A 14623-nucleotide genomic window follows, 5' to 3' on the forward strand; every position below is an offset into this window, starting at 1 on the left:
TCTCTCTCTCTCTCTCTCTCTCTCTCTCTCTCTCTGTGTGTGTGTGTGTGTGTGTGTGTGTGTGTTTCTCCCTATTCTTCTGCCCTCCACTTTGTTCTCAACATGACAACTCTGCCTGAGACTCTAGCCAGTGCTGAAGACTCTGGATAACAGCTTCATTCTTCACTCTGTTCTCTTACAGATTGGTGCAAAGCCCCCACTCTCTCCATGATGTCCTTATCACCTATTCAGGGCCTGGGCTTCAGTTCCTACAGTGACATGAGCACAGTTCCAACTCCCAGGTATGAATTCTGACCTTCATCCAATAATTTTCTCTTCCTCCTTGTCAATAATTCAGATCTTATCCATCCAGATTCAATTTGGAAATTCCCCATTTGTAGTATTTATTTTATAGTATTTACTTGAGGCTGGGCATGACATGCATGCCTATAATCCTAGCCCTCTGGAGGCATAGGTAGGTAGAAAGATTAGGTGTTAAAGGTCACTGGCTACATAGCTAGTCCTCTCTCACACACACAAAAACAGTCTCAAAAGACAAAGCATAACAAAAAACCAAAACACCACTGTTTGTAAGTATTAGATTAAACGCTAAAAAAAACATAAAAAGTTACTTCTGTCATACTTTCTAATTACAGTAGTCAATAATGAGTAAAAAGGAGCCAATAGATAAACATATATGCATGCGTGCCCACCCCCCCCATTATATGTATAGATGATAGACAGAAGACAGACAGATACTAAAGACACATTCCAGAGTAGAACGGTGGGCACCATTAGCTGGAAGGGTACACAGAGATAGGGACAAGGCTAATTATTGGGCACTAATTGCATAAAGTAATTATGGATAACAATGTTAATATTTTTCATAAAGACAGAATAAAATGTTTCCACCATAAAGAATGATATAGTTGAGGTGCACATAGCTTCACTTGATTTAAACATTATACAATGTATACATGTTTTAGACATGCCATTCTACCCCATAGGTATGTATAGCTATTGTGTTTTTATATATTAGATTAAAAGTAAAATTAAAAATTAAATGAGGTGCATAATGATAAAAGAGAATGAGCCACAAGCACCCAGCTCAAGAGTCACATGTTTTCTTCAACAAATGGTGCTGGAATAACTGGTTATCAACACGTAGAAAAATGAAAATAGATCCATATATATCCCTATGCACAAAACTGAAGTCCAAATGTATTAAAGACCTCAATATAAATTTGGCCACACTGAACCTAATAGAAGAGAAAATGGGAAGTAGCCTTCAATGCATGGGCATAGGAGACCACTTCCTAAATATAATACCAGTAGCACAGACACTGAGAACAACAACCAATAAAAAGGACCCCTGAAACTGAGAAGCTTCTGTAAAGCAAAGGACATAGTCAATAATACAAAAAGGCAGTCTACTGAATGGGAAAACATCTTTACCAACTCTACATCAGACAGGAGACTGATCTCCAAAATATATAAAGACCTCAAGAAATTAGACCTCAAAATACCAAGTAATCCAATTAAAACTGGGGTACAGACCTAAATAGAATTCTCAACAGAAGAATCTCAAATTGCCAAAACACACTTAATGAAATGTTCAACATCCTTAGCCATCAGGGAAATGCAAATCAAAATGACTCTGAGGTCTCATCTTACAACTGTCAGAATGGCTAAGATCTGATAATAGCTCATGCTGGAAAGGATGCATTGCTGGTGGGAGTGTAAACTTGTACCACCATTCTGGAAGTCAGTATGGTAGTATCGCAGAAAATTGGGTATCAACCTGCCTCAGGATCCAGCAATACCACTTTTGGGCATATACCCAAAGGATGTTCAATCACACCACAAGGACATTTGTTCAACTATGTTCATAGCAGCATGGTTTGTAATAGTCAGAACCTGGAAACAACCTAGATGACCCTCAACCGAAGAATGGATGAAGAAAATGTAATATATTTACACAATGGAGTACTCAGCAGTAAAAAACAATGAGATTTTGAAATTTGCATGCAAATGGATGGAACTAGAAAAAAACATCCTGAGTGACATAACCCAGAACCAAAAAGATGAACATGGTATGTACTCACTCATAAGTAGATACTAACTACAAAGCAAAAGATATTGAGTATCCACAACCCTAGAGAAGCTAAGTAACAAGGTGAACCCTAAGAGAAACATATACAGATCCCCCTGGAAAGTCAAAATAGACAAGATCTCCTGATAAAATTGTGAACATGGGCGTTAGGGGGAGAAGGGAGAATGGAGGGGGAGGAAAAGGTGAGAAGGGGAGGGGGAGGAAAACTTGAGGGAACCGGATAGCCAAGACTGGGGAAGGACAGAGAGGAGAGCAAGGAAAGAGATATCTTGATTGAGGGAGCCATTATGGGACTTGCAAGAAACCTGGCACAAGGAAATTCCCAAGAATCCACAAAGATGACCCCAGCTAAGACCCTAAGCCACAGTAGAGAGGATACCCGAAGTGGCCTTGCCCTTTAGTCAGATTGATGACTATCTTAAATGTCACCAAAGAACCTTCATCCAGCAACTGATGGAAACAGAGGCAGAGACCCATAGCAGAGCACTGGGCTGAGCTCCCAAAGTCCAGTTGAAGAGTAGGAGGAGTGAGAATACAAGCAAAGAGGTCAAGACCACGATGGAGAACCCCCTGAAACAGCTTACCTGAGCTAATGGGAACCCATTAACTCCAGTTGGACAGGGAAGGAAGCAGCACAGGACCAAACTAGACCCTCTGAGAGTTGTACAGCTGGGATAGACTGCTGGGCCACTGGCAGTGGCACCAGGCTTGTACTAGCTTTTTGACACCCATTCTCTTTGGAGGCATACCTTGCTCAGCTTAGAAATAGTACAGTACAGAGGGCCTTGGTCCTTCCTCAAAGCAATGTGCCTTGCCCTCTCTGATGAGTGGATGGGGTGGGGGTGGGGAGAAGGTGGAGGGAATGGGGGAATGGGAGGAGGGAGAGTGGGAACTGGGATTGGTATGTAAAATGAAAAAAGATAGTTTGTTTTCTTTTTTAAAAAATAAAATATAAAAGTGGAAAAAAGATTACATTCTTAAAAAGAGAGAGAGAGACATGCTTCACAGGAATCTGTGTTTCCTTAGTTGACATAGCACTGGCCTGGTTCACTTTAGATTATTATGGGGCTGTCTTAGTTAGGGGTTTCTTTTATAGACGATAAAATAAGTTAGGGATGAAAGAGTTTATTCAGTCTACATATCCATATTGCTGTTCACCACTGAAGGAGATCAGGATATGAACTTAAGCAGGGCAGGATCCTGGAGGCAGGAGCTGATGCAGAGGCCATAAAGGAGAGTTGCTTACTGGCTTGCTCAGCCTGATTTCTTATAGAACCCAGAACCACCAGCCCAGAGATGGCACCACTCACCATGGGCTGCTCCCCTCAATGATCACTAATTGAGAAAATTCCTTACAGTTGGATCTCAAGGAGGCATTTCCTTAATTGAGGCTCCTTCCTCTTTGATGACTCTAGCTTGTGTCAAGTTGATACACAAAACCAGCCAGCAGAGGGACCTTTCTGGATTGTACCTACTCCAAATTCTGCATTTTGTTATCAATGGTCAGAGCTCAGGTCGCAGTGACAGAGAACTTCTTATGCACCTGTTTACTGTGTGTAATCATCAGTTTGGGAAGGGTCTTGTGGTATTGGGCTGGGTGAGATATAGCACGTGCTGTAGGTTCTGCTGTGTTGGTGTGAGAGCTTACATCTTTCCAAGAACACTGATCACACAAGATGCCAATTTGTATAGTGAAAGTAGAGAAAGCTTGCTAGAACTTCAGAAATTCTAAATTCACCTGCCTCTTCCCTCTCAGTATAAGATGCTTATGACAGAGGAGAAACCAGAGTACAGTAAGGGTAGTGGAAACATCACCTCGGCCTCCATCAGTCTGGGGAGACAGTGTTTGCTCTAGGCTTGTCTTGAGTCATCTCCTCCAGTGTTCCAGGACACAGACATTATGATAACATTAGTGTTTCCAAATTTTCCAGGCTGTCTGGGGCCCCCAAGAACCTGCTAAAAAGGCGGGAACAGGTTCTATGAGGGTGACCCCTTAGCAATGTTGAGTGCATTGCCTCATTCTATCACTTTTCTGCTGCATTTCCCATGCTAACCTTTTGTATTTCTACTCATCCTCCTTGATGGCTAAAGCTCTACGACCTGTGCATGGCATTCTTAGGAGCTAATTAACTAATTAAAAAACACAGGCATAGACTTTAGAAGAATGCTTACTTAAAAGATGCAAATCTGATTGTCTAACAAGCTCAGAAATGTCAAAGCTTTTCTCTCTTATTTCAAACAGACTTCTAAACAAACACCAGACTGTTTAGGGAGATAATCTTGGGTGTGTTGTTGTGCATATGTCTACAAGTCTACCTCCCAGGTACCATGGATCACTGAATACTTCTGGAATACTAAGCGCAGTGTGAAAATAATCAAACTCGGATTTAGAGGCATACTGACTGAGCTATTACCCCAGCCCATTTTCAATTTTTAAAGAAAACTAAAAGGAAGTAATTTATTTTCTGGAAATGTACAAATAATAATTATGTACATAATAATACTTATGGCCCAGCAAGGATAGCTGGGAAAAAGTAAGTCCAATGCAGGAATACTTCTAATTATTTCCAAGTGTCAGACACTAATATGATTTGCTTAGAGAGATCTACTCCCCCCATGAGCACAAGCTCAGAAGTTGGCTTTTACAACATGAGAGGCAAGGGTCACTTCAAATCTAAAAACAATTTGACATCAACATTTTAATCAGAATTAGAACCAATGCTGATGACCTCATTAACTCCTTGGCCAGCTTTCTGCATTGGAGTGTCACCAATCATGGGCCTTTATTAGTTTACAGAAATCAATTATGCTGTCTCTGAACTTCTACAGTGAGTGAATTCTGTAGAATGTTCTAGTGTCCACACTGAGCTTTGCTGCCTGGAGTTTCTGCACCCTACTTCCCCCTGTGATCTGTTTCTGTCAAGTCCCTGCTGTCCTGAACTTGGGTCACAGGTAGGCCGTTTCAGGAGAGGAAAAAGCTGTGCTGTGGAGAGAGAGGAGAGATAAAGGAGACAGACAAGTCGGCAGTGCCTCTGGACTCTCCATCAGGGGATGGGATGCAAAGTGCTGTCAAATACAGATTTCATCTCTGCAGAACCCCAGCCCACGGCCTGAGGAACCTAGGCTTTCCCTAAGGTGATACTGAAGAATTCAACTCATAGGGGCTGCTGACTATTACAACCAGAATGCAATGGCAATGTGGATGGCTTTCTGGAGTTTTCATATTAAAATGTTCCTCAAATATGGGAAGGTTCTCTATGCTAAATTGACTGTCACATAGTGGTACTAATGAATGACAGTAGGACTGGGTTGACTTTGGTGCTGATGCGGTTACCGTGACAGTTATGTGATGGTGGGTGAAGCTGCAGATTCATTAGCATGGAAGGAAGGCAAAGGCTACAAAGAACTAGTGATTACTGATATTTTACCACACACTCACCATAAAAACCAGGTTTCAAGTGATGGATGGTAAAAAGAATATTAATTTTATTAAGCCTTGGCCCTTGAGCACTTTTTGATGTCCAACTCAATCAAACCGGACATTTACAGGAAGCACTTCTGTACCTGGGCATCGGGCTAAGCTACTTGATTAACTATGGTGGCTGTCTCTATGGAGATGTGCTCCTGCGCAGAAGCACGGGCCTGAGTGAGTCACATTCCCCAGAGACCAATCAACACACTGTGCTATTCAGGCTTGGTTATATTGGGATATTTTCTCAAATGAGTGAAGTGAGTTTGTCATTTAAAGGACAACAACTATTTTATATTTTAAACTGAAATTTCAAGCTCTTGAAAATGGCTCTGCCACTGTGAACTTGACAGCTTCCCAATACTTCGAGAGCTGTCCTGATAGGAGTGTTGTTGACAGTAACAAACACAGATTTGGTGGCATTGTATTTCAAAATGTGTCAACCTTTGGAATATATGCATAACTAAAATAAATAAATTATCAGAGCATGAGGTTATGCCACGTGCATGGGTGAAGTCAACGTAGCACGAGAAGCACTGAGCAACTGGAAATAGCAGGTATGAGAACTTGTTTGAGACGCCTTCCTATTTCAGACCAGGGCACCTCAGTAAGGACACTGCTTGAGACTTTCACTACAGGATCAACAAAGAAATTCACAGCTACATGAAGAGATGATGATAAAAACACTTCAGCTGGATGTGGTGCTGTGCACCTGGAATCCTAGTCCTCGGGAGGCTGGAGCTGGGGGATTCTGAATACTAGATTAGACTGGGTCACACAGCAAGTTCAAGGCCAGCCTGGACGACATAGTGTGATCCCATTTCAAACAAAACAAAAGCTCCCCCGAAACAAAACAACCCCCCCCAAACCAAGGCACTCCCCTCCTATGTCCAAATGCATGTGTCTTAGGCTAGACCTTCTTAAGACAGAGTCATACAGAAGTTAATACAGAAGAACACATTAACACAGGTAGGAAAGGGAGCTGTAAAATACCACCACTGGTCTTATTAAAGATGTAAAAGCTATGTGTACAAAGATATTCTATATACAGATATACACACATACAAATAATCTCCCTTGATCTTTGGTTTCCCTTTCCACAGTATCAGTTTCTTGCAATTTTACAATCATGAAAAATATTACTTTCCTTGACTCTTAAGAGAAAGAAGCTTAAGTCACTTAATCTCCACCTTCCCCGCCCGGAGATACGATTCCTCTGTGTAGTTCTGGCTGTCCTGAAACTCACTTTGTACACCAGGCTGACTTCGAATTCAAGCGATCTGCCTGCCTCTGTCTCCTGGCCTAATTCACTTAATTTTAATTGCACTATAATGTTGCAGTTTTCTATTTTACATCTAGCTACTGTGGCTTTCTTACTGGGCCTACATTATAAACTAGTTATACCTGGGACTGAGACAAGAGAGCACTTATGCTGGGTATCAGACTGGCCTCTGCAATACAAGGGCTTTGCTGTGGAATTGCTAATCTGGACTGACCTAAGGCCACTGTGAGCGTCTGAGGAGCTGCAGCTGCACTCACCTGCTGGAGGCCCAGAGAAGTCCTGAAATACTGAGTCTCCTGCCCCTCATTAAGCCCAGTTTCCTGTCACCTCAGGCAGTTTGTGAGCCTAGAGCATGCTGGGCACATGCCAGCGCAAGGGTCTAGTGCTGGGATCCTGGGACTCACCTTCAAGCCGGACCACCAGGGGCACCTTGAGTTCTAGCTCTCGGCAGGCTTTGGTGATCCCATTGGCAATGATGGCACAGTTGACAATTCCACCAAAGATATTGACGAGGATAGCTTCCACCTAAAATGCCAAACAGGAAAGTCTCATCAGAATTCGGGCAGAGCAGTCTCAAACCAACTGGTTAAATAACAGTTGAAATAGTTAAGTAAGGCTTCTTAATTTCTGTTACTTTTTACACAGAGCAAGAAGTACTGAAAATATGCAAGAATGTCACAGGGCTGAAGCTTCAGTGATGAATAAGTAACAGCAGGCAAACAACATTATTAACCCACATTACCACCCAGTCTCATGAACTGATACAGATCCCAAAATGAGTCCAGTTCCTGCTCCGTTCTCTATTTATAATATGCTGCCTCTAGGTTTCTTAAACACTGTTACTTGGAACTGGTTTATTATTTTATTTTCAAATGAAAGCATCATTTAAAAATTTTGTACTTATTTTTCTATTCTTTATGATGTGTCCTTAAATTGAACTTAAAACTTGGAACTTAGTATGGGTTGTCTGCATAAACAGGTAAAGACCTTGCCATGCTTCTTAACAGCCTTCTAATATGCTGGCGACACATTCTCAGAATCCAGACAGATTAACAAAAGAGAGAGAGATATAACCATTATAAAAAGAGTCAAGTTGCTAACAGGAATTTTCACAAAATGTAAATTTAACCCCATCATATTCACTTGTTTATGCAGAGTCCACATTCAGAGGCACACAGGTAAAAAGAATATTGTACTTGTAATAACTTGATAAGTAGGTATAAGAAAAATCCTGTATAATTAACACAAAGAATGAGATAATGAAGATAATTCATTACGTAAAGTAATTAATAATACCCACGGAAAATAGTTATTCATCAAGCTTGAGGCATCAAAACTCCAACAATGCAGTGGCAATTACACCATGCCACACTAATTGCAAAGCATGTATCTACACGTTGCATGCCAGTTTAGATCCTATGGGCTCTGTATGATAAATAAATTGCAGACAACAAAGGAGAAAAGAATACATCACATTTCTATAGCACTTAACTCTAGAATGTGTCATACAGGAATTCTTAGCTTTCTGTTCTGATAGCCCCAGAACCCTGCCCATTAGTACAGTGAGGTTGGCCATCTGGACTTGAAGGTAACAAAGCCAATACACTGCAGTGCCCAGCTCACAACCTACTGGTTGTTCATCCATGCTGGCTGCTGAGGCTACAACCTGGTAAAGCTACATAACTTCTCCCGGATATGGCTTCCTCATCTGTGGGATGAGAGTAACAGTCCCTGGTCCATATAAGACTAGGGGAAGGGCGTCAATGCGATGGTACCTGTGCACTACTAATACAGTTGCTCTCAGCGGTTAATGATATTTATACATGATTTCTCCAGCAGGCAATGGCACTATTAGACGACTATCCAGACTATGAACAGGAAAGCTTTTCCAATAATATAATAGGAGCACAGTGACTTTATTAAACTTTAATAAAAAGGCGAAGGCTTAGTAATAAAATAAATAAGCAATATTTTCAAGCCAGTTAGGGACTGGGGCTACTCCCAAGAAAGAAACCTCCCATTTCCACTCACAGCAGGCTAACTGGTAAGCAGAAGCCTGCTTTCTAATAACAACTACTAAATGCTGCTAGCACTGATGCTTAGCAGAGCAGTCATTTCCAAATAACTGTGGGATGGAGGGGAACTTGCCAGAGGAACAGGAGAAAAGCACTCGTGAGCAACGATGCCTCTATGGGGTCTGAGACAGCTGTAGAGGTGCTCACTAGCATTTGTGAGGAAAGAGTCTGGCATTCCAGTACAGCACACTGGTACCTGTGACCTCTACACTGTAAGGGCAAGTTCATGTGTCAGCATCTCACCGAGTTACGGGGAGTCAATATACTTAATCTACCTGAAACTACGTGATTGTTCTATATGGTTCATGCGAACTTAGTGAATTCATCTAACCAGGCAGCCGTGGAAGGCGTGAGAGAGAGATGATGTCTGTGACCCTGTGACAAGTCCACTTAGTGGGTGAATGCCCTGGAGTGAGTGTCAAACACAAGCTGTGACTGTCTCAGCGGGTGTCAAGTCCCATGAGCCTCTCACGTAACAGCGTCTCACTGTGCTCAGCAGGAGTCCAACGTTAAACACAGGTTCTCCTCACAGAACAGCCTGTCTCTGAAAGGAAAGCAACACATTTGGCCAGTGTTCAGCCCCAGGACCGAGGCAGAGATGGCACCCAATGCAACTTCTGGAGAAACACCCTCACCTGGGAGGTAACCTGAGGCAATGCAGGAGAATGTGGCCTGAATGAGGGCCAGGGCCAAGAGTGCGGCTTCTTTGGCCTACTCCTCCCATTTTCAGAGCTGAACGGCAGCTTCCATGGGAAGCATTTCTATAGGAAAAGCGACAGCAGATATACACAGGTGGCCTGGCTTAGGACATGGGTCTGCTCAGGACACAGAGGGTCCCATGGAGCCTGGCAGAAAAAGGTGCCTGCTGGGTCAGGAGATCCCCTCCTAGCAGACTCTGCAACTCTCAGCTTCTTTCCCACTATAGAGTAATTTGCTGCAGTCATGCACTTTAATGGAAATCTGATTTAAGGTTTCACTCTGGGCCAATTTCTATAATTAACTACTGTAATCTGCTAGCTCAAACTGAGAATGAAATTAAGACAGTTTAAAAATGAAAGCCTTGTGACATCATTATTATTATTTAGCATTTATAAAGCATGTCACATTTTCAATGGTGCTTCACAGATTCATTCATTTTACAACCACAAGCTGCTGTTCTATGATAACAGCAAAAGCAGCTTTTAACTTCTTACTGTCTGTCTGATTTTTGGCATGAAGAATTTAAAACAACAGCAACAATGATGATGACAATGACAACAACAAGAACACACCTCCCCAACCTGTGCTGTAGCTCGCTATAAATCTTCAGAGCTGCTCCTAGCAGATTCTGAAGTGTTTAGATGGACAGGGGCATTTCCAACTTTTGGGTGAGAATCCTCAGAGTTGCTATTTACTGTTGAACAAAGTAAAGATCATCAAAGAAGGCAGTGAAGGTGCCAGATAGAGCCCAAGTCCCCAGGTCCCAGGCAGTTGCCCCCACAGCAGAGTTCAGGACAACAGCTGGCAGCTGTGCAGGTGGCTGGGCCACCCAAACATAAGCCCTCTAATGTCCCTGTGGGTTTGGTTTTGAAAACACATGCTGGCCACAGATTACAGTCAATAATTAAAAAGAATGAACTTCAAAAGTCGAAGCTATTGCTATTTGTTAAGCTCCCCTCAACACCAAAATAAACAAAAACAAAACCCAACAATGAACCCCTCTGCTGCAGTTGATGAACATTAGGAGTTCTTACCAGATGAATTCCTACACGAGTGTTTGCAATGTTCCAGAAGTTGTGAAGCTATTGCTCCAGCAGAACATGCCCTTAATGCAGAGTGATAACAACAGGACACATGTGCACGTACGATAGTGGGGGTCGCAAGGGAGCTGTGAACTTAACTACCAAGGAGATTCTTACCGTAGCTTGCACGTGTCTGGGAAGCCCATAATGAAGAATGAATATATGAAGTTTCACAAACAAAACTTCTCTATTTACTAGGAGATGGCAGGCTCACTACGTTACTTGACTGACAGATTAGTATCACACAGGCAGGTATAATTTTCACCCCCAACTTATAGATAAGGGAACTGAGAGTAGTGAAAACCATTGGCGCTATAGCCTAATGGTTAGCAAGCGTTCCTTAATACCAGCAAAATTATAAGACTCCGAGACATGTAAGGTTTAATATTGTTTTTTGTTATGTTAATCCAGCTATCAATATAGTCGGTACACAATATTCATTTTATTTCACAGATGAAAGCAGTTGAGTCTCACAGAGGTGAAGAAACATGAGGTTAGATTATGTAAATTATGTTGAACCAAAAACATACTTCTTTTTCTTTAGTGGTACCAGCAGTCTCTTTCATTAAATGCCAATGTGTCACTGCTCAAAAGAAAACAGGCTATCTATTTAACAGATATCCTTGAGGGTCTGCTTGGAGCTAGGCACTCCTATAACCATCTGGATTGGCGGGAAAATAATTACAAATCAGACAAAAGTGGTCTTTATCTGCATCTGAAATTGCAAACTCTGCTAGATTACGGAGCGAAGAAGCACAGCCACCGAGAGAACCAGAGGGAAACACATTTGAGTGGACAGGCGTCTCCGCCATGTAAGCAAGGGCTACAGACAGAAAAGGCAGGTGGATCAAGAGCAGGGAAAGAGGACCAGAGGATGCACACCTGGGAAAGGCTGAGGGGCTGCCCCCAGCATCATGCCATGAAGGCTCATGGGGTTCACTGTTAGGTGAGTGCTGAGAAGAAGCCTGTGGATTTCAGTGAGACCAGGTGGGGAACTCACGTGTATCCAGCATCCACAATACAGTTATATTAAACTCACAAGACAAGCTGCATTACTTCCATTTTTGGTCAAACTGAGGCTCGGGGAGAAACTAAACACTGATCACAGCTGTCACAGCTCATGCCAGTGAGTCTGTTTCCATACATGTGCCACATTCTGGGCCGTCTGCAAGAACTGGCAGTCTTGGTTCAGCCGGCAGGGTACATCAGGAGTTAGTCACTTTCCATTAGGGATGAATTAGTAACCCTTCTGGGCTCGGGGAGCCAGGTTCTTCCTCAATGACACAGCCTGGTCATTGCAGCAACAGTCAGGGATACTACATAAGTGAAAAAGTGTGTGTGTGTTCCAATAAACTTTCTTAACACAAGTAGTGGGAGCTGGTTTTGACTGTAAGTTGACTAACTCCTGGTTTGCTTCATTCAGTTCTTCTCAAACCCACTGCAAGGGTGCCATCACCCCTCTTCCTGCCTTCACCCCCTTTTCCTTGAATCCTCTGTGATTTCTCTGACAGCACTCTTCAGATTTTAAGGTGACCATGTTGCATAATTTTCTGGACATCACTGACAACCACAGGTACCCAGGCTAAGAAGACCAAAACAGAGGTACGTCCATTCCAACTCCACTACTAATCATTGAAATGAAACAAAACAAGAACAAAAACTATACCATTCACAAATCCACAAATGGAACCTCTGCTTTCTTTATTCTCTTCCCATTCTGACCAGTGATCGCAGTGAGCGAAAGAAGGTTCTCTGAGTCATGGCCATTTTGCGACGGCTGCTACAAATGATTAAGTACTATGCTCTATTTAAAAGATAATATAGCAAGCTGGGGGAGGCTCTGTTACTATGCGGTATCCAAAATATACTACAGCAGGCTGGGGGATGGTTATCTTACTACACTTCATTTAAAACATGCTACAGCAGGCTGGGGGTGGGAGGTAGGGCTCGGTGGGTAAAGTGCTTGCTGTATAAGCATGAAGATCTGAATTTGGCATGGCAGCATGAACATGAACCTGTAAACCTGATGCTGGAAGGGCAGAGTCAGGAGGATCCTGGGGCTCAACGTCACCCAGCCTAGCTGAAACAGTAAGCTCTAGGTTCAGTGAAAGACCACCATAGACAGACAGACAGATGAGGTGGAGGGTAAGAGAGGAAACCAAAGTTGGCTTTTGATCTCCACAAGTGTATGCACAGGTTAGCACACCTGCACATGTACATACATGGATACAGAAACACACATAACAATGCAGTATCTCTCTCTCTCCATATCTATCTACAATAAAGCTTTGTGTTAAACACAATGATAGATAGATAGATAGATAGATAGATAGATAGATAGATAGATAGATAGATAGATAGATAGATAGATATGGAGCACAGCAAATAGGCTACAGCTTTATTTCTGTCCATTATAATTTGTCATGCTAATTTAGTGCCACTGCACTGGGCATCAGGCTGATAAGACTCAAGCAAGCATGTTTATATTGGGTGAGATAAGGACCCCTTTTAAAAACATGCTTATTTAATTCTGAACACTGTTGCTCCTGTCCAAGCATCAATTTTTTTCAAGAGTTGGTTTCTCATTTTTGCTGATATTTTCCTGCTGAATTCTAATCATGTCTTCTAATCCACTGGCAACCAATGAAGGAACACAAATGGCGAAGGAAATTAGATGCAGCTTAGATAATTGATGTTTGTACGCCTGGTTCTAATAAAAATACTCTGCTAAATTAGAGGGGAGTCTAAATGGATTCAGTCAACAAGGAAGTATTCAGGTGAGGAATCCAATCTCAGGCTTTGTTGTAATCTTACAAACCAACCAACAGGTAAGTTCAACTGGGACGGGATTTACTTCGGTTGAAATCTGGGAGGGCAAGTCAGGTCTGCTCTGCAGCTGGTGGTTCCTTCTCAGAGTCAACGCGAGCTCAGCTCTTGATTCCACAGGGACCTGTTCCAGGACTCCCCCTCCCCAACGCTGCAGAAGGAGGAAAGCTGCAGATGTTGGAACTCTTTGTGTGAAATGACATATTTGCATATCACCTCTCAGTGTCCTCACATGTTCTTTAAAGCATCTGTAGGCCATTAATAATACAGCATCCAACGCAAATGCCAGGCAAATACACACTATACTTTAGGAAGAAAAATCTAGTACACACTTTTCCCCCCAAAGATTTCATTCTGATGTTGGTTTAATACTGAGGGGTGGACTCTCACTGTGGGCTGACTGCACTTTCTTTAAGTGAAAGCATTCATGCGCAAACAATTACAAAAAAAATCCCAGTATGTTCTGAAAAACAGCATTCCTATCTGCCTCTGCTCCTTTAATTTAAGGAAAAAAGAAATTCTTTCAATATGTTCATAATACATCCTAAAAATCTCAGCCTGAAAGAAAATGCCCTCTATATCCCCCTCCATAGCAAGCAATATTTGGGTATTTTAAATTCACCAATCAAAGTAAAAACAACCATTTTCTTCAGCCTTTGTAAACATAAGCACAGCTGGCCATCTGATGGGGACACCATTTAGGAACAGAGTTCTAACAGAAGGCCAAGTTCCCATTCAGTCTGACTTCTGGGAACAGCTGGAAGAAACTAGGAAGCAGGACTCACCAGTTCTGCATTTGCTTATTCTCTCTGGGAATTCTTTTTTCCTGGGTGACACTGCCCCATGAGAACAAGTAACATTCCACGGAGGATTAATGTAATAAAGTGCCAATTCTACTCGGTGCCAGGAGAAACCTGCTACGTACATGGAAACTTAGCTTTAAAAACCATGTTTCAGCGGGTGATGGAATAAGCTTTGATCCCAGCCAGTCTTCCTGTAACCCTGTGTTTGTCCCATCCTCTCTGCTGTCTTTATGACTGGTGACTCCTGTGATTAGGCAGGAGCCCCTACTCTATTTTAGCCCCACTACCAAGTTTC

At 42.4% G+C, this 14623-nt stretch overlaps 1 protein-coding gene across 1 annotated transcript in view; it reads right to left on the reverse strand.

Annotated features, from left to right (window-relative positions):
- The window catches only part of Suclg2 (succinate-CoA ligase GDP-forming beta subunit), a 257860-nt gene that overhangs the window by 15765 nt on the left and 227472 nt on the right, over window positions 1–14623 (reverse strand). The window contains exon 10 of the mRNA XM_005364918.3: window positions 7248–7368. Within this exon, the coding sequence (XP_005364975.1) occupies window positions 7248–7368 (121 nt within the window). The remainder of the gene's footprint in view (window positions 1–7247; window positions 7369–14623) is intronic.

This window comes from Microtus ochrogaster, unplaced genomic scaffold, assembly GCF_000317375.1.
Source record: "Microtus ochrogaster isolate Prairie Vole_2 unplaced genomic scaffold, MicOch1.0 UNK1, whole genome shotgun sequence".
Classification (NCBI taxonomy): domain Eukaryota; kingdom Metazoa; phylum Chordata; class Mammalia; order Rodentia; family Cricetidae; genus Microtus; species Microtus ochrogaster.